The sequence below is a fragment of the Hyperolius riggenbachi genome, chromosome 1 (assembly GCF_040937935.1).
Source record: "Hyperolius riggenbachi isolate aHypRig1 chromosome 1, aHypRig1.pri, whole genome shotgun sequence".
Classification (NCBI taxonomy): Eukaryota; Metazoa; Chordata; class Amphibia; order Anura; family Hyperoliidae; genus Hyperolius; species Hyperolius riggenbachi.
In genome coordinates this window covers 268,412,482-268,433,882 of record NC_090646.1, presented here as the reverse complement: position 1 = coordinate 268,433,882, position 21,401 = coordinate 268,412,482, and the positions used below count along the sequence as shown (strand labels likewise).

The following is a 21,401-nucleotide window of genomic DNA, read 5'->3' as shown; positions in this document are numbered from 1 at the left end:
GAGCCAATAATTGCTAATAAAATATAGAGTGAGCCATGCATAAAATTGCACTTGGCAGCTTATACCATGCTGCTGGTACAGTGTTCTTTTTATTGGTTGGGCCCACTTTCAATAAATGGCTGAGCGGGGTGGGATCCTGTGACGTCAGCACAGGCAGGGAGGGAATAATATGTAATATATAAATGAATTAAAATTGAAAGAGAGGCGAGCAGCGCAGCACTACTCGCAGGCTGCACTATCTAGCCCACCTATGTGGTTGTTGTGCTGCTCACACATCGCCCGCCCTCCCTTGGAAATCAGCCAATCAGAGGTAAGACTGTGTGTGTGTACTCACTATACGGGGGCGGGAGCAGGAAGAAGTGTGTGGATGGAGGAGGGCCGAGCGAGGCTGATTGGGGATGTGCCGGCCGGAATACGCTGTGCAGCCAGGAGCCAGCCAGCTGGAGGAACCGAAGGGTAATGTTAGCGCCGGCCAGGGCTGCGAGCTGGATGCCAGGCGATTGGCAAAGCTGCACTGTCAAACTTAAGGGAAGCTTCGGCTCTTCCCTCGCCAGGCGTCAGTTCTTTTCGTTTGCTAAAGAGAGCCGGCTCATTCGCAAACGACCCATCACTACTCCACTCCTTCAAAGCCGGGAAAGGAGAAGGGGATGATGGGAAAAAGGTAAATTTAGGATTTTGACCAGTTACAATCCAAAATGGTGACAATTTGGTAGAGGAATTAGGAAGGTTGTTAAAAGCAAATTCCGCAAATGGTAAATAATTTAACCAAGACTCCTGACAATCTGACACAAAACAACGGAGATACTGCTCTAATGATTGATTAGTTCTCTCTGTTTGACCGTTGGTTTCAGGGTGAAACCCGGAAGAAAAAGACAGATTGATACCCATGAAACTGCTGAAAGCACGCCAGAAACGTAAAACAAACTGGACCCCCCTGTCTGACACTATATTCTCAGAAATTCCATGCAGACGGAATACATGTGTTATGGATAACTTAGCCTGTTCCTGAGCTGAGGGCAGACCAGGGAGAGGTACAAAGTGTGCTATCTTACTGAAACGGTCAATAACGACCCAAATTACCGTCTTACCCCCAGAGGAAGGCAAGTCCACCACAAAATCCATCGATAGATGAGACAAAGGTCTCGATGTAATGGCATAAGGTGACCTCAGGGGGCAGCCCGAGACACCTTATTTCTGGCACAAGTGGCACAGGCTGCCACAAATGTAGGCCACCACACATGTCGAGACAGGAGTTCCAAGGTTTTGGCTTCCCCAGGATGCTCTGCCAATTTGGACTCATGAAATACCTGAAGTATTTGGAGACGTAGGTACATAATCAACATTAGGAGGCTTTTCAGGAGGACTATCATGTTGAAAAGACTGAAGTGAATCATACAAATCGGGAAACCCTTGAGTGTGGGTAGCAGCCAGAATACAATGTGTGGGGACAATCTTGCGCGCGTCTGTTTGGGCGCACTGTGCACGCTCGAACTCACTGCTGCAGGGGTGCTGGGGACGCCACCGGAAGATGCCATTTCAGAGACCTCGCCACTTGCCCGGACCTCGCCAGAGACGCTGTGGGACCTGCCACTGGAAGGTAAGATTGTTACAATAGGGGCTTGTAATTATGGACTAGACAAAAAAAACCCAAAAATAACATCTATATTTCCATTTAATATATTGCCGCCATACATTGAGATAGGGGCATAATTTAAACAGTTTAATAATCGGGACAACTGGGCAAATAAAATGTGTTGGTTTTAGCCACAGGAGAACGTTTAATTTTAAAACTATGATGGCCGAGAGAAATTATTTTTTTCCATTATTTTCTTATTTTTCCTGTTAAAACGCATTTGGAATAAAAAAATTCTTAGCAAAATGTACTACCCACAGAAAGCCTAATTGGTGGTGAAAAAAATGAGGTATAGTTAATTTTGTTGTGATAAGTAGTAATAAAGTTATTAGGGAATAAAACAGAGGAGCAGTGAGCACTGAAAGGTGAAAATTGCTGTAAAATATGGTAGTGGTTCCATCATGCTTTGGGGCTGTGTGGCCAGTGCAGGGACTGGGAATCTTGTCAGATGGACGCATGGATTCCACTCAGTATCAGCAGATTCTGGAGACCAATGTCCAGGAATAAGTGACAAAGCTAAAGCTGTGTTGGGGCTGCATCTTTCAACAAGACAATGACCCTAAACACTGCTCAGAATGTTGTACTTGTTCCTCTGCATGAATGCCTTAGTGCAGTGATGGCTAACCTTGGCACTCCAGCTGTGACAAAACTACAAATCCCATCATGCCTCTGCTTCCCCGAGTTATGCTTAGAGCTGTCAGAGTATTGCAATGCCTCATGGGACTTGTAGTTTCACCACAGCTGGAGTGCCAAGTTTAGCCATCACTGCACTAAGGCATTCATGCGGAGGAACAACAAGTACAACATTCTGGAATGGCCATTTCAGTCCTCAGACCTGAATATAATTAAAAATCCGTGGTGTGAGTTAGAGAACTGTCCATGCTCGGAAGCCATCAAACCTGAAATAACTAGACATGTTTTGTAAAGAGGAATGGTCCAAAACACCTTCAACCAGAATCCAGACTCTCATTGGACGTTAAAGGAAGTGTTTAGAGGCTGTAATTTCTGCAAAAGAAGGATCTACTAAACATTGATTTCATTTCTTTTTTGTGGTGCCCAAATTTATGCACCTGCCTAATTTTGTTTAAACAATTATTGCATACTTTCTGTGAATCCAATTAACTTCATTTCACTTCTGAAATATCACTGTTGGTGTCTCCTATATGATATATTTAACTGATATTTTTTATCGTAACAACCAACGATTTATACAGGAAAAACATGACAATTAACAAGGTTGCCCTTTCGCATCCCACTGTATCAGTTGCTGTCAGTTAAAGCTGAGAGGACAACTGATGTGCCAGGTAATGCCCATGTTTCCCTATGACCCAAGTGTGCTGAACAGAAAGCTGACAGTTTAATAGTGTGCTGACCACAAAGCTGTTATGGGGTAATGGCCATTTTCAAAATGGAGGACGGAGAATTCCCTTGATCACAGTGGACAAACAGGACGCGGGAGAGAAGAATGAGATTGAGGAGTAGACTACACGGGAGGTAAGTATGACCCGTGTATGGTTATTTTGACTTTTAATTTTCAGTTCAGGTTTTCTTTAAAGTACATTCACTCTGGGACAAATGTATGTATTTATTTATTACAATTTTCCATCTCCTCTTATATTCAAAGTACAGGCAGTAGTAGGATTATCAGCTAGACTATTAGCACTTGATGAGACATAATGGAAGCTCCCAAGTTTTCTCCTAGGAGATAATTTTTCAACACCTTTTTAAAACAGATTTAGATTGATAGAAGTACCAAAAGGTAGGTGAAAAAGTACTATCAATATTATTTTGAGTATTTTCTTGCCTGCTGGTGGCTTAAAAAAGGCATTTTATTGACAAGTTTAAAAATATCACCAAAGAGAAAACTCAGGAGAAAAAGTTAATTGCATAGGGCCCCGGGTGTTCTAATTCTACTGTGCCTAAATCTACCTGGGTAGATGAAGCAGCAAAATGAAGAAAATTGTAAAAATGATGCCAAACTTTGCCGAAACTAGTTACATGCTTTGTAGACATCTGCTGAAGCCAAACGATCAGCATGGTAGGCAGGCAATTAACATTTGCTCATCAATGAAAGACTACTTTCATAATCTGTAAATAAAGTTTTGCTTTACCTCCTATTTTGCTGTTCTTACACAATTACTCAAACATTAGAATTGCAGTCATGCAGTAAATGAATCAATAAAATGATTGTATGTATGCAAAATAAAACCAAACATAACATTTATTTTCAATCAGATATGAACAACTGGTTCTGGACGACTCTAGTTGAAATTTACTCGCCGTTTGTGTCTATTTATCTCTACCAGGCCGTAGTTTTCATATTTCCCGCCGCCGAATCACGTCCTGTTTGTGTCCGCTTATCCAGCCAGAGTGTAGATTTCGTTTTTCCCACCGCGCGGTCACACATTTCCCGTCAATCCAGTGATGCTGTAGCCCGCTTGCCCTGTAATTACAATCACAGTAGTTACTGTTTACTAATGGGAAAGGATGGCTCCGGTCCTTAAAGGACTTACGAGGCGAAAATGCTAAAAAAAAGTAAATTACCTGCCTCATCTTAATGGACAGAGGACGCCGTCCGCGCCCTCCGTGCCGATCCGCCGGGTCCCCCCGCTCATTAGCCCCCCGGGCCGGCTGCCGACCCCATGGCCCGGGTCGGGCTCTCCTGCCTCTCGCAATATGGCCGCTTCCTTTGGCCGCGACTGCGCAGTCCGCCTGGCCGCGAGTGCGGCTGCGCAGCTCTAGGGCCAGCCCCCCTGATCCACGCTACGAGCGTGGATCAGGGGGTTGGCCCTAGAGCTGCGCAGCCGCACTCGCGGACTGCGCAGCCGCGGCCAAAGGAAGCGGCCATATTGCGAGAGGCAGGAGAGCCCGACCCGGGTTGTGGGGTTGGCAGCCGGCCCAGGGGGCTAATGAGCGGGGGGACCCGGCGGATCGGCACGGAGGGCGCGGACGGCGTCCTCCGTGCCATAAAAGATAAGGCAGGTAATTTACTTTTTTTTAGCATTTTTGCCTCGCAAGTCCTTTAAAGTAGGATAAAATTCTGACATAACATTCAATAAAAAAAAATGTGTTTTCCAACTTTTTGTTACCCATACAGGTATTATATTTGCTTTTGTGCACAAGTAATATTGTCTATCTACAAATGTACAAAGTACAGTCTATCTGCTCTGAAAGCTGCCATTGCATTTTATTGCATAGCTGCTGTATTTATATATTAAAATCTGTCTAGTAATCACTTCTCAGCTCTTTCTGCTTTTTAGCTCACTACAGCTACGTTTAGGAAGTTTGTTAATGTTTACTAAAAGTATCTGACAAAGGAATGTAAACAAAAGATAATGTTGTCTCTTTGGATGGGGCTAGAAGCTGTCCACTGAAGCAAGGAGCTTTCCATTAAAGAACAAAGTGTTGTGTTTAACTGTTTGAATGCAGTTCTGCTACCATTTTTTTTTTGGCAGACCGATTGTTGCGGGCATCGGCTCTCTGGGGGAGCGCCTCAGCGATTGGGTGGACTCCATGCTACAACCCCTGGTTAGGAGGTTACCGGGATATCTTAAGGATTCTAAACATCTGCTGGCTAGCATGGAGAGTTTCAGTTGGGTGTCTGACTATAGCTGGCTCACCATAGATGTTAGAGCCTTGTATTCTTGCATTCCCCACCATTTGGCACTGACTGCCCTCCAATACCATCTTGCCAGATACTCCAGCTACTCCTCTGACCTCCGTGTTTTCATCTGTGCTGCCACTGAATATCTCCTGACCCGCAATTATTTTATGTTCGATGGTGCCTTCTACCTCCAGAGGTGTGGGGCCTCCATGGGGGCTAAATTCTCGCCCTCATTAGCCAATCTTTACATGGGTTGGTGGGAGGAGTTCCACATCTTTGGGGGTGGGGGGCGCCATCTTGAGCAGGTTGCGTGGTACGGGAGATTCATAGATGATATCCTGGTGGTATGGAGGGGTGACTCGGGTTCAGTGGAGCCATTTATAGCTCATCTTAATGACAATCGGTGTAACTTACAGTTCACCCATCAATGGCATCCCACATCGATTGACTATTTGGACCTGACCCTGGTGGGTAACCCGACTCTGGGCATTGTCCATACAAAGACGTACAGGAAGTCCTGTGCTGGTAACTCCACGCTACAGGCAACCAGTTGCCATCCCACACATACCATCCGGGCAATTCCGGTGGGCGAATTCATCAGGGCACGCCGGAATTGCTCGGAAGATTCAACCACCAAATGTGAGTTTGAGCTAGTGGAAAAGCGCCTTTTGGATAGAGGGTACCCTAGGTGGACCATTGAGAGGGGCAAACAGCGGGCAGCTTCTATGTTTAGAGACCAATTGATAAGGGCCAAAGCCACTTGCCGGGATCCTGATGGGAGGCCTGCATTCGTCACCACCTATAGCTCCGAATTTCAGGATGTCAAGCGCATCATTAACAAATATTTACCAATATTGGAGGGTGATGACGAATTGCGGCCTTTTATTCGGGAGGGCGTTGCCTTTGTAAGTAGACGTGCCCCTACCCTTGGCAATTTGCTGTCCCCAACGCTGTTTAGTTCATCGACTGACTCCTCTACATGGCTAGCGGTTAAGGGATCATATAGGTGTGCAACCCCGACCTGCAACTATTGCGAACTACACACTAGAACTAAGGTCGTTGAGTCCCTGTCCAATGGGTTTAGATCCACCATCAAGCATTTTATTAACTGCAACTCCAGGAATGTTATTTATTTGGTTACATGTCGGATTTGCTCTCTCCAATATGTTGGTTGCACCACTAGGACACTCAGGGCTAGAATTTCGGAGCATTTTTTGGGTGCCAATTGGTCTACCCAAAATATCTCCAATGTCGCTAGACATTATCGTATCACACATGGTGGTGACATGTCGGGTTTCTCTTTTCAGGGCATAGAGAAGGTTTCTTTGCCCAAGAGGGGAGGAGACCTAGATGCCATGATACGAAAGAGGGAGGCATACTGGATTTTTCGTCTTGGGACTAGATTTCCGAAGGGAATGAACGCCAGGTGGGATTTGGCTTTGGTCACTGGATAATTGGTGCAATGTAATATGATTTTGTATTGATAGTGATCTTTTTGTTTACATGTTGTCATGTTTGTTACATGTCATATGTACATATATTCTTTATTTGAATTTCTACTGTTTTCGCTTAAGAGCTACATCTGCTAATGCACTCCTCATACATGTATTTTGCTCCTTTTTTAGATCATGTGTGGTTTTTAATATGCTTTTTTATTATGGGGTATGTGTAGAGGCATGAGGGAGGCTTTTTTCCCCTTCTCCCGCCTATTGGTGGGAGTGGCCTTTTCCTGCCCTCCACTGCTCCATCCCCCTTTCTTTTCTTTTTAAACCTCACTTGTTAAGCTGTTCAACAACTATGATTAAGGACCTGGTGTCCGAAACATGTTAGTCGATTGCTTTCTGATGGTTGTGGATACGTCCTGAATAAATTATTATTTTGATACACTTTTGATATTGGAGACAACTGTGCGGACTTCCCTTTCTTGATTTTTTTTTTGTGGTTGTAGATTTTATGGTGTAAATCTTTTAGAGCAAAAAGGAAATGCTTTCATACCACTTAAGGACTGCAGTCTTAAAAACCCTTAAAGGGACACTGTAGGGGGTCGGGGGAGAATGAGTTGAACTTACCCGGGGCTTCTAACGGTCCCCCACAGACATCCTATGCCCGCGCAGCCACTCATCGATGCTCCAGCCCCGCCTCCAGTTCACTTCTGGAATTTCAGACTTTAAAGTTTGAAAACCACTGCGCCTGCGTTGCCATGTCCTCGATCCCGCTGATGTCACCAGAAGCGTACTGCACAGACACAGACCATACTGGGCCTGCACAGTATGCTCCTGGTGACATCAGCGGGATCGAGGACACGGCTACGCAGGCGCAGTGGTTTTCAGACTTTAAAGTCTGAAATTCCAGAAGTGAACCAGAGGCGGGGCCGGAGCATCAGTGAGTGGCTGCGCGGGCACATGATGTCTGCGGGGGACCATTAGAAGCCCCTGGTAAGTTCAACTCATTTTCCCCCGACCCCCCTACAGTGTCCCTTTAAGGACCAGACACTTTTTTTCCATTCAGACCACTGCAGCTTTAACTGTTTATTGCTCGGTCATAAAACCTACCACCTAAATGAATTTTACCTCCTTTTCTTGTCACTAATACAGCTTTCTTTTGGGGCTATTTGATTGCTGCTGTGATTTTCAGTTTTTATTATAGTCATCAAAAAAGACATGAATTTTGTCCCAAAAAATTTTTTTTTTAACTTTGTGCTGACAAATACATTTGTCCACATTTATTGTGCTACATGCCTTTGATAAAAAAAAATCCAATAAGTGTATATTTATTGGTTTGGGTAAAAGTTATAGCATTTACAAACTATGGTGTAAAAAGTGAATTTTCCCATTTTGAAGCATCTCTGACTTTTCTGAGCACCTGTCATGTTTCATGAGGTTCTAGAATTCCAGGATAGTATAAATACCTCCCAAATGACCCCATTTTGGAAAGAAGACATCCCAAAGTATTCACTGAGGCCCAGTGCACACCGAGCGGTTTTTGATGCGATCCGCCAGCCGGTTAATGTATCTCAATGAGATGGTGCACACCGACGGTTTGAGGATTGTAGCAAAGCGCAAACATGCCTCCTGCTCTGAAATCTGCTCCCAAAACCACTAGTGTTTTGCAGATCTGCTAGCGGTTTTGGTGTGCACTGGGCCTAGGAGGCATGGTGAGTTCATAGAAGATTTTATTTTTTGTCACAAGTTAGCGGAAAACTACACTTTGAGACAACAACAAAAAAAAAACACAATTTACACACAATTGTCCATTTACAGAGATATTTCTCCCACCCAGCATGGGTGTGTATAAAAATACACCCCAAAACACATTATATTACTTCTCCTGAGTACGGCGATACCACATGTGTGACACTTTTTTGCAGCCTAGGTGCGCTAAGGAGCCCAAAGTCCTATAATGTGAAGAGAGGGAAACCGAGAGCCCGATATGGTGTAGTATGTTAATGTAATGGTATCTGGTGATAAAGAAGGTGATTATACTCACAAAGGTAGGTCGCCACCAAGGCAACCACTGGGCGAGCAGGCGGAGAGAATTATAACCTGACCCCGCTCAGGTCTAAGAAGTCGCTCTCTGTAGATGGGAAAAAGTGGGGATACACCCCTCCACCAAGGGTGGATTCAATTATTTTGTAGCAGGATAACAGAGGCGCCAGGTAGAGTAAAATTAATTAAAATCGTTAAAAAGGGGGAAGTGGGTGGACTCGCCTCCCTTCTGGAAGAAATGGCCGGACAACGGGCAAGTTACTTGCAGTTTAAAGTAACATTTAATGATAACTCCAAAAGTGCAACGCGTTTCACGGGTAACAGTCCCGCTTCTTCAGGCAAACGATTTTTGGAGGGTACACTGTCTGGTCAAGAGCTGGGTATAGCGCCTCTGTAGCTACAGAGGCACTATACCCAGCTCTTGACCAGACAGTGTACCCTCCAAAAATCGTTTGCCTGAAGAAGCGGGACTGTTACCCGTGAAACGCGTTGAACTTTTGGAGTTATCATTAAATGTTACTTTAAACTGCAAGTAACTTGCCCGTTGTCCGGCCATTTCTTCCAGAAGGGAGGTGAGTCCACCCACTTCCCCCTTTTCAACGATTTTAATTAATTTTACTCTACCTGGCGCCTCTGTTATCCTGCTACAAAACCAAAGTCCTATAAGTACCTAAGGACTTTAGGATTTCACAGGTCATTTTGAGGCATTTGATTTCCAGACTACTCCTCACGGTTTAGGGCCCCTAAAATGCCAGGGCAGTTTAGGAACCCCACAAGTGACCCCATTTTAGAAAGACAACACCCCAAGGTATTCTGTTAGGAGTATGGTGAGTTCATAGAAGATTTTATTTTTTGTCACAAGTTAGCGTGAATTGATTTTTATTGTTTTTTTTTACAAAGTGTCATTTTCCACTAACTTGTGACAAAAAATAAAATATTTTATGAACTCATCATACACCTAACGGAATACCTTGGGGTATGTTCTTTCTAAAATGGGGTCACTTGTGAGGTTCTTATACTGCCCTGGCATTTTAGGGGCCCAAAACCGTGAGGAGTAGTCTGGAAACCAAATGCCTCAAAATGTGTAGAAGCATCTGCAAATTTTGATGACGGGTGGTCTATGAGGGGCCGAATTCTGTGGAACCGGTCATAAGCAGGGTGGCCTCTTAGATGACAGGTTGTATTGGCATTGAAGTGCAGGATGACTAGACCCATGTTAAGGAGAAGGATCCAAAAAATTTTACGTTCGGAAACTTGGAGTGGTTTCCACTGAAAAGGCTGGGCATGGTAGCTTCTTGGATTGGCAGTTGCGTATTGTGTGGCATAACGGTTGGTCTCAGCCACAATTAAGTTGTAGAGACCAGCAGTGATCAGAAAAAAAAATTCTGTCACTGCGGTGGGGCGGGTGAGAGTTTGGCCTGATCTGATGGATAGGAGTGCTAGGGGGTGACAGGAGGTGATTGATGGGTGTCTCAGGGGGTGATTAGAGGGGAGAATAGATGCAATCAATGCACTGGAGAGGTGATCGGAAGGGGGTTTGAGGGGGATCTGAGGGTTTGGCCAAGTGATCAGGAGCCCACATGGGGCAAATTAGGGCCTGATCTGATGGGTAGGTGTGCTAGGGGGTGACAGGAGGTGATTGATGGGTGTCTCAGGGTGTGATTAGAGGGGAGAACAGATGTAGATAATGCACTGGGGAGGTGATCGGGGGGGGGGGGGTCTGAGGGCGATCTGAGGGTGTGGGTGGGTGATTGGGTGCCCGCAAGGGGCAGATGAGGGTCTGATCTGATGGGTAGCAGTGACAGGTGGTGATGGGGTGATTGATGGGTGATCAGTGGGTGATTAGAGGGGAGAACAGATGTAAATAATGCACTGGGGAGGTGATCAGCGGGGGTTTGAGGGCGATCTGAGGGTGTGGGCGGGTGTTTGGGTGCCTGCAAGGGGCAGATTAGGGTCTGATCTGATGGGTAGCAATGACAGGTGGTGACGGGGTGATTGATAGGTGATCAGGGTGTGATTAGAGGGGAGAATAGATGCAAGCGATGCACTGGCGAGGTGATCAGGGGGGGGGGACTGGGTGTGGGCGGGTAAGTGGGTGCCCGCAAGGGGCAGATTAGAGTGTGATCTGATGGGTAGTAGTGACAGGTGGTGACGGGGTGATTGATCGGTGATTAGAGGGGAAAACAGATGTTAACAATGCACTTGGGAGGTGATCTGAGGGTGGGTCTGCGGGCGATCTGAGGGTGTGGGCGGGTGATCAGGTGCCCGCAAGGGGCAGGTTAGGCTCTGATCTGATGGGTGGCAGTGACAGGGGGTGATTGATGGGTGACTGACAGATGATTACAGGGGAGAATAGATGTATACAGTACACGGGGGGGGGGGGTCCGGGGAGAATCTGAGGGTGTGGAGGGGGGGTGATCAGGAGCCCCCAGGGGACAGTTTAGGACCTAACCCATAGGATAGCGTTGACAGATAGTGACAGGGGTTGATTGATGAGTGATTAGGGGGGTGATTGTGTGCAAACAGTGGTCTGGGGGGTGATCGTGGGGGTCTGAGGGGTGCTGTGGGCGATCAGGGGGCAGGATCAGTGTGCTGTTGTGCTTACTAGGGGGGCTGCCTCCTGCCCTGGTGGTCCCTCGATCACTGGGACCACCAGGGCAGGAGGCAGCCTGTATAATACACTTTGTATACATTACAAAGTGTATTATACACTTTGTAGCGGCAGATCGGGGGTTTACAACCCGCCGGCGCTTCTAAATAGCCGGCAGGTTGATGTTGTGGGTGGGCGGAGCCTAATGCCGGCGAATGCGCGCGATCCCCGGCTAATTAGTCCCCAGGTGCCGCCTGGGAACCTGGTTACGCGGTCCTGGGGGTGCCACTTTGCCGCCACCAATTAATAGTGGGCGGTCGGCAAGTGGTTAAAGTGGACCCAAATCTTGCACAATAAAACCTGTTCATTCCCCTTTTAAGTTGCTTAGAAATGTACAGTTTTGCTTAGAAATTCTCTGCTACTGTGTTATTTAGTTAGCCAGGTCATTTATCAGTAGGTGTGAATACTCTGCAGGCTCTTGCCTCATACATAAACACAGAGGCTTAACCTTTTTAGTGCCCCCTTGAAAGTGAATCCTAGTTAAAGCCAGGGGCATTTTTAGGCATGGGCATTCCAGGCCACTGCCTGGAGTGCCATTGGTCCTTGGGGGGGAGCCATGCCCTGATTAAGCCCCACCCCCTGAACTAAGCCATGTTCCACAGGTTTGTACCTCCTCATATGCCACCCCTGCCTCCTTTTGTCACCCTGCCCCCCCCCCCCTCTTTTTGCATCCCTCTGGGCCTCCTTCTGGTCCCTTGTCCAATTACCAGTGCTGCGCCTGTCCATTTTCTGCTCCCTCTAGTGCTGGCCCTCATCATGTAGCGTGTGATGGTTTATATTCTCTGTGTGTGTTGTTGTTTTTTTATGGGGGGGGGGGGGGGGAGAATGACACAGGACTTATTGACTGGAGTGACAAAAAGGCTAGAAACTTCCTGGTTAAAGCTTCAGGTTTTTTTTTAGTATTTCCATGAATTGCTATGAAGATTTTTTTTTTTTTGGTAAAGGTTATAATGCTGTAGCTAATCCTTTACAGCAGAGAAGTAGTTCTGAGTTTAGTTCACTTTAAGGGTCCAGAGCCGGTCGGTCCTGAAAAGGTTAATAAATGGCAGACTTGGAAATTTATATCAAATGGAATTGTTTTTTAAATAATCAATTTTGATTCTTCCACTATATTTTTAAAATGGCTTATGATAGAGATTTGCATTCAATTTTCCCCATGTGTAATCAGTAGAAGAAAATCACGTTTTAAAAAAAAATATTGAAATAAAAATGGCACGTGTTGGTAACTGAACAATAAGTTGATGCAATGTTGATGAAATGCCTTTATTTAGGTATCATTTCACAGTGACATGATAATAACATGTTATTGAAACACATCAAATCTTTATTTTTTAAATAACATTGTATAATATTGTATCAGCCTGTAATTAGTTGCATTCAAATGAATTATTGCAGATTTGTACAGTATTAGTGTATAACATTAAGTAAATGTAATTGTCATCAATCTAGATTTACATTGTAGCAGCAATATTTTTTTACCAGAGAACAAAATATCTGAGGAATTTAGTATCCATCGAAAACATTTGAATAAATCAATCAGAGCAACACACAAATATATTTACAACTACATATTGAACTCTAGTAAGATAGCTTTGGACATATTTAAAGCACACTTAAAGTGAGAGGGATATAGATGCAGCCACATTTATTTACTTTTACACAATACCAGTTGCCCGACTGCCTCTGTCTCAAATACCTTAAAGGAAAAATACAGGAATTGTAAAAAAAACAAAAAATCTTAAAATTAAAGATTATCGCACTACAAGCTCACAATCCCAATATGGATGCAGCAGAATTAAAATCAATGTTATCCAACTGATATGCTCTGTCCAGGGCCACCAAGAGCAGACACTTCAAATAAAAGAGAAAAAGTTGCATAGAGTAGTACTGTAAATTATTCCAAATCCCTTTCACCACATCTTCCTGTAATATAACACACTTCACTGTCAATTCCACAAAGCACCAAGTGAGTGACAGGCACCCCCCACAGCCCGCACTTACCCAGGCCAGTCGTCCTCTAAGGCAGAGGTATGTGTATTGCTTGGGGGGGGGGGGGTAGATAACATTAATAGGCAGCCAGATCATCTCAAGCTTTAATCAGCAGTGCATAGGTAAGCGGAGTACACCTCAGACCACAGGTTAGCAATTCACGAGGACTCAAAAGTAGCGATCATAGTGAAGTACTATTTATTAAAATATATTTAAAACCAAGTGTTGCACTTACAAATTGTCAGAGGTAACAAGCGTGTAGTATACAGGTGGTCCCGGGACACGGCTCCCACTGCATCAGCCTCCACAATACCAAAGGACGCCAAACCACACCACCATTCAAACACCCTTTGCCTTTCACTGCCTTAGGCTCCTCCCTACACGTTTCGTCTCATGAGACTCAGCAGGGGCAAAATTTCAGACTTACTTACCTGGGGCTTCCTCCAGCTCCTGGAAGCCTATGTGTCCCTCGCCACAGCTCCGCTCCAAGCTGATTTCCAAGGGTCCCCTCCGTAGCAGAGGCCAACTCTGGCAGCTCAGCAGCCTCTGTGCATGCACGCAGCTGCATCGTTAGTGAGCATGCTCCCGCATTGCTCGTGAGCTTGCTCCCGTAGCCAGAGCAGAACACTCCCATCCAAGGGAGTGCAAGCAGTGCAGTCACGTGCTTACGCATGCGCAGAGGCTGCCACAGAGGGGACCTCGGGAGACCAACTTGGAGTGGAGCTGCGGCAAGGGACACATAGGCTTCCAGGGGCTGGAGGAAGCCTTAGGTAGGTAAATCTGATTTTTTTTAAACCTTCCCGGATGTTTCCTTTAAGCCATAGACCCTGAGCAAGCATGCAGATCAGATGTCTCTGACTTTTGTCTAACTAGATTAGCTGCATGCTTGCTTCAGGTATATAATTCAGGCTCTACTGATGGCAGAAAGATCTGCGGTACTGCCAGGCAACTGGTATTGTTTAAAAGGAAATAAATGTGGCAGCCTCCATATCCCTCTTACTTCAGGTGTCCTTTAACCCTTTAGCAACCAATTTATTTAGAGGCTTTCTAGTGCTCCAGGCCAATTTATATTAGCACATGTTTTATTTCTTACTTATATTGCCTTGCTTCTAATAAAGGGTTAGATTGTGAGCGCTATATAAATACTAAATAATAATAATACTGTAATGTGTATTTATGGCCACGTGTACCTAGGTGGCAGTGTGAGACTATAATAGAGGATTTCTGCTTTTTTTTTGCTAGCAGAGAGAAAGATCAAAGCATTCCAAGAATTTACAGCACAAGGAGTTCTGCTGACTGAGGTCAAAAGCAGTGCACATATCTAATAGGTTAATACAGAAAGACATATTTAAACAGCAGTGTACAGAGCTTAGTAACCAAACAAATGAAGAGCAAGTTGAATTGAGTGTGCTTTAGTTGCTGTTCTTATCAGATACAATCAGGGTAGGAACACACTAGGCAGAATCACATATGAGTTTTCCATAGCACATAGTGGAAAACCCATATGCGATTCTGCCTAGTGTGTTCCTACCCTCAATCCTACTGAATGTAACCACTTGTGGATAAAGTTATATTATACTCAACTGTATTATTAGGCCCAGTTCACACTGGACAGATCACAAACTGATCAATGTAAAAACTGATCCGTGAAACGGATCAGTTTTTATTTGGCATCAGTTTTTGATCTGTTTCATTAGCCCACAGTCGTTGCGACACGACTCCGGAATTATCGCAGCCTCCCCACACTTGTGGTCCATTCGGCGGACTGTGAGGAACAGAGCAATTTGAACAGATCCATTGGCTAACTTTGCATCCGTTTGGGTCCGTTCCAGTACGGTCTGTTAAACGGACCGTTTTGCCTGCCAATGTGAACCAGGCCTTAGGTTGGTTGTATTTGGTTTTATCCATCAGCCTGTCTCTGTATTCATTATGTCTCTGCTAACCACTGCCTTACTTAGACTGTAAGTTTGGACAAAGTCCTTACCTTTGGCACCTTGGTATTGCTTCATATCTACCTGGGTGTCCCATGCATGTGTCCATTTTACAGGGTATACTGTATGTTTGCCACTGCTTGACATTGTAGTACTTATACTCCATATAGAATCATCACATACGTATGGGCAAAATTATTCCACATTTAGATGAGAGATTCCAGAAAAGAAGATTGTGGAGCATAAAAGGACTAGGATACTATAGGACTTCCACATACACAAAGACAGACCGGTACTGGCCAAGAAACCAGACATTGTGGAAGTAGACATGCTTCAGAAGTCCGCACTGGTGATAGCTGTTGCAATGGTATGTAATATCAGAAAGTAAAGAGCATGAGACGCTGAAGCAATGCTAGTCCTGGGAAGAGGAACCAGAAAGGATGTGGAAAATTAAAGCCAAAGTGATTTCAGCAGTGGTATAAGTACTCAGAGCTGTGACTCCTAATCTGGAAGAGTGGCTCCAACAGAACGCTCACTCCAACCTGAATAATTGCAAATAAATTCTGTTCTATTTAGAAGATTGGAGTGCTGCACTAGTAACAACTAAGGTACTGTGCAGGACCCTCAAACTCCAAGGCCTTTGATAGAGGACCTGAGGCTGAGGAAGACACTTACCACCCATAGAGGATATGTCTTTGTTATTATGGTGGTGCCATATAAATCAGTAAGCAGTCACTGACTAATTGGAGATTATTATTATTTAGTATTCATATAGCACTGTTATCTTCTGTAGTGCTGTACAGAGTATATTGTCTTGTCACCTAACTGTCCCTCAGAGGGGCTCACAATCTAGTCATATGTCTATGTATGTATGTATTGCGTAGTGTATGTATCATAGCCTAGGGTAAATTTTAGGGGAAAGGCAAACAACTTATCTATATGTTTTTGAGATGTGGGAAGAAACTGGAGTGACTGGAGGAAACCCACGCAGACATGGGGAAAACATACAAACTTTGTGCAGATAGTGCTCAATCACAAGAAAATGTATGCGTGCTCTACACCAAGCTTAACCCTTTCAAGTCTAGCTGTGCAAATCTGGCTAAAATGGCTTACCATGAGACATGCTCACGCAGAAATGCATCTGCTTTCACATGCCAAACTTTGCAGGGTCAAAAACCAATACCGCGGGTCAAAAACCAATGACCCATGCGTCACTCCTTTCCCATGCAGTGCCCCGAGTCGATGCGCAGCAGCAGAACGCAATGGACGTTCAGGTAAGTGCCTGTTTTTAAATTTTTGGGAGATAGGTGCGGATGGCCCCCCCCCCCGGCGCCGGCCACGCTTGGGGGGGTCGTCTGCGCTACCCAGCCTCCACCTCCAGGGTGCTGCTGTGGTCCCTAGGCAGTGAGAGAGCCTGGGGCCCCGCAGCCCCCCCGGTTGTATGGGGGCAATGGGAAGCCTCCCCGAGGCGCTCCTGGATAGTGCTGTATAGCATGAACTAATTCCCGCAGGGCAACCGCTTCGCGGTATTGGTTTTTGACCCTGCAAAGTTTGGCATGCGAAAGCAGATGCATTTCTGCGTGAGCATGTCTCATGGTAAGCCATTCTAGCCAGATTTGCACAGCTAGACTTGAAAGGGTTAAGCTTGGTGTAGAGCACGCATACATTTTCTTGTGATTGAGCATTTGTGCAGATAGTGCCCTGGCTGGGATTCAAACCGGGGGCTCAGTGCTGCAAGGTAAGAGTGCTTATCAGGGGCGTAGCAATAGGGGGTGCAGAGGTAGCGACCGCATCAGGGCCCTTGGGCCAGAGGGGCCCCGAAGGGCTCTCCCTCATCTACATTATTACCTCTCTATTGGTCCTGTGCTCATAATAATCATTTCTATAGATGCTGTGAATAGTAGTTATCACTAACAAACTGTTTCCCAGCCTCTTCTTGCACCTCTGACACTGTAGTTGCCATTGGCAGGTTTTGGTGCGCCGTATCAATTGTTATGTATAGAGTGCTTGGGGGGCCCCATGTAAAACTTGCATCGGGGCCCATAGCTCCTTAGCTACGCCACTGGTGCTTATTACTACGCCACCGTGTTGTGTAACAATAGAGTCAACAGCAAGAAATGAGACTGATGGAGAAGCATCACATTCAGAGTGAGGCACTGGATATGTATATACATTTTCACACAAGATGCATTGTCCACTTTCTAACTAATACTAAGCCAAATATTTGTTATGGAATTTTTCGGTTCTGTTTTTTTTTTTTCCAAAGAATAAATTACATTTACTGACGAAAATGTTACAGTTTGTAAGTCCTGATTCTGCTGAATCCAATGATACCAGATATGTATTGGTATACCACTTTTCCTGTCCTGGAATAGGTGTGCCAGTACAGGTAGCCAGATATAGGTGTAGCCAGGAATAAATGCCCCAGTCCAGGTAGCCAGGTATAGGTGCCGCCAATACAGGTAGACAGGAATAGGTGCCCCAGCATAGGTAGTAGGTATAGGAGCCCCCAGTATAGGTAGCAGGTATGGGGGCCAACATCATTCCTTCCTGCCTCCACATGGGTCACCCTGTATGGCTGGAGCAGCGGTGGGTGTGTAATTAACTCAACCAATCACTGGCTCCACACGGTGTCCCCAGCGGCTACAGGCATCTCTCTGCTCTTCCAATCCTGTATGACGCGTATGTAATCAGCAGTCATACAGAGAGGAGAGAGTGCAGACGGCAGCTGGCGTGGGACACAGCATGGAGCAAGCGATCGGGTGATTAATTACACACCCACTGCTGTTCCAGCCATACAAGGAGGCAGAGGAGGAGGCCCACGTGGAAGGAGGGAGAAACCACGTTGGCCTCCCTCCTTGCTGCTTCCCAGGGGCTAAACTGCCAATTAATGTACATAGTACGTTGTTGGCAGTTTGAGCACTTCCCTGTCAACACGTACATGGTATGTGCTTGGCATGGAAATGGTTAAGGCCAAGGTCAATTATTCTCAAAATAACCCCTACTACTCTTTCTGCTCTGAAAATAATTTAATGTTCATCTACATCATCTGACCATTCCAAAGGAGCTTTTGAAAGAGCGAAAAACAAAAATGATAAAGTGAACGGAAAAGTGAAGCATTTCAAATTCAGGATCCGATTGGTTGTTTTGATCTCCTCATTCAGTTGAAATCATCTTCAAAGCATCCAAAGAAAAGTAATTACTTAAAAGTAATTTTGCATTGTCCAAAGTCCTTTGGAACTTACAAGCAAGCACTGGCCTTAGCTTCTTTAACAACATAAAACCCAAAACTCTGAGGGGGGAGAACAAGGGGGGTGCCTGGAGGTTGCTCCTTTCCGTTTAAAGCTGGTAGTACTTTGTCATCCACCATTTTTAGCACATTACCATTCAGCAAGACAGTTCTGAAAGAGGGGAGGAGAAAACCATTAAGTGACATGCTTTTTAAAATGTAATACTTTAAGACCACCTCCAGCCAAAAAAAGGTCTGAATGGCAATACATATATGTAGTCTAGGCACTGTGTACAGTTAGATGAACATATAAAGTTTACATCTGGTACATCATATTGGATAGAACAGACTCACATTTATACCTGTAAGTAGCCTTTCTAAAGTATTGTGCCCACCTCCTCAGTCTGGTTAACTCCCCTGCCCCCCTCCCAGAGGCGGCCTTAGAGTATGCAGAGCCTGTGGGCGAGTGTCACATGCGGGGCCTAGAGCCATAAGTGTAGGCCATATACCGTATCGCCACGTTCATGGGCTTGTCCGCCTTTAACGCAGTACGCCTTACTATTATTTACAATTATGTTAGGTAAAGGCCACTAAGCCAACCAATATAAAAACAATAACAATATGTAATGTAGTCAAACAGCCAATGGTACTACCATTCGCTTTTTGATTACATTACGTATTTTAATTATTCTTATGCTAGGTACATACAATGAGATTTTCTGGCAGATTTACTGTCAGATTGACTATTTCCAACAAGTCTGATCTGATTTCCCATAGTTTTTCCGTTCACTTTTATGGAAAATCAATCGGAAATCAAATCGGACATGTTCTAAATCTGCCAGAAAATCTCATTGGGCTTGATTCACAAAAGAGTACTCAATTACTTACTAAGTGAATTGAAATCAAGGTTTCCTAATCATCGAGCCCACCAGGATAAGGTATGGACCCAGCATCCCTAATTACCTCCACAAGGAAATAAAAAATGTTATGCAAGATGGTAGCTGTACCAGCTTTTTTTTTTTTTTTTTTTGTAACACTATTTTTATTTCAGCTTAAAGAATATCAGTACAAGCAGTTAGTACAAAGTAGTATGCAGAATAACAAGTATTAAGTAGACTTGACAACTACAAATAGGGAGTGGATAGATGAGGTTGAGGAAAGTTTGACCAGGTGCTAGGATATAAGTCTATGTCCTTAATTGAAGATTGCCTCAAAAACAAGGAAGTTGGGAGTATCCAAGCCTACTAGAGGGGAAGAAGAAACAAAAGATCTAACATACCTTCTAATACACGTTCATGTACACAAGGGGTATAATTGAGAGAAAAGCATTAGACTACTATCTAAGGTAATAAACAATCACCAAGGTTTGGCATATTAGTTATCCTACACATTCATTAAATGAAAAGAACTATAACAGAAAGAAATAAGTCTGATTGGTTCTCTAGTTTATATGAGAGAATGTACCAGCTTTTTTCTGATTAACAGAGGCATATTAGTCATGAGGAAAGGAACAGAAGACATCAGTGGTGGCACTAGCCATTGTTCCATCAGTGACTACAACATCTACCGACTTTTCTGGTCAGGCTCCCCTACATTAAATTTCAAAATATGAAGATAATCCTCTTTCTTCAAGAGCAGTGTAAACTGCAGCTATGGAGAAATTATTGTAAGACACATGAAAACCTTCCTGCTACACTAATGATTTAGCCTATCCAAACATTACAACACTTTTACAGATTTTCTTCTCCATGCTACAACATGTGAAGCTGAGCGGAGGTTTAGTTCCTTAAAACTCTTGAAAAGTCACCTGTGCAGCACCATGGGTCAAAACAGATTGAATTGCTTGCTCTGTTTTACATTCATAACGACAGTCCTCCAGCAGTTGAAGATATCTTGCTAAAATGGATGGCATTGCATAAAAGAAGAATGGAACTTGGCACATTACAGTACATTTATAGAGGTAAATTACAACATTGTTTCTTGCCATAAGGTATTTATCTCAAAGAAGTTTAATTTGGTTTGTCCTTTTTTCCCTTTTGAAGTTATTAGCGCAAACATTTTGGTTGTGCCTCTTTTCTCCACATAGCTCTATAGTAATGGTTGCTTTGTCAGCAGCTCCAAGGAATGTAAAAGTCAGATGACCTTTTTCTCGGTTCTTCTCACACAGCATGAGAAATTATGATTTATAGTAATTAGTGTTAACACCAACAGGGCCTACAAATGGAATCATAGGGGGAACCCCAAGGGGAGTCAGATCTACAGAAGACCCCCAAAAAATCACGTAACCTGCCCAGAAGACCAAGAGAACTACCGAAACGTGAAATAAGAGCTCAGGGCTCCTCAATTTCAGAGTCCAGCGATTATGTGCAATCAGAATCTGACAGTCATGGACACAATTTAAGGAAAAGAATGCTTAATGGACAGACCAAGAATTTAAACAAAAAAACCAAGGAGGCAAAAGGGAGCTGGTGAAACACAAGAACAGCACAATTCAGAGGTATTGTCTATTATCAATTTATCAGGCAGACAGTTAACGCAAGGAGAAATTTCAGTCTTGCAGAGAGGACTATCGTTCGGACCAACAAACAATTTTGACCTCTTTGAAGTAATCATAGATGTTTATTTATTTTGCAGGCGTCTTACTCTGAAAAAGATATATGACAAACCAGCTATACCGATAGAACTGCTTACTGATATCTTTCCTGAGGCACAGGATAGACAAGCTTTGCAGGACTTAGTGGATTTACTGGATGAAAATCAGAGAACAAACCAGGTGGGTAATACCCCTTTCAAGATTTATGCCGACTTGGGGATCCTGCCCAGAAATAAAAATCTTTTTTAATTTAGTAAGCAGGGATTTGGAGGCATTGGAAAAACAAG

The 21,401-nt window shown here is 44.4% G+C and overlaps 1 protein-coding gene across 3 annotated transcripts in view; it reads right to left on the bottom strand.

The window, feature by feature from the left end:
* Positions 1–3,882: 3,882 nt before the first annotated feature.
* Positions 3,883–21,401, bottom strand: part of HPSE (heparanase) — an 83,777-nt gene continuing 66,258 nt past the window's right edge. For 2 of the 3 annotated variants that reach the window (XM_068233523.1, XM_068233521.1), the window contains exon 12: positions 18,303–18,693. In XM_068233523.1, coding sequence (XP_068089624.1) covers positions 18,534–18,693 — 160 coding nt within the window. In that variant the 3' untranslated portion in view covers positions 18,303–18,533. Of the gene's footprint in view, positions 4,077–18,302; positions 18,694–21,401 lie in introns of those variants that run through there. The other variant, XM_068233522.1, reaches the window with a different exon arrangement.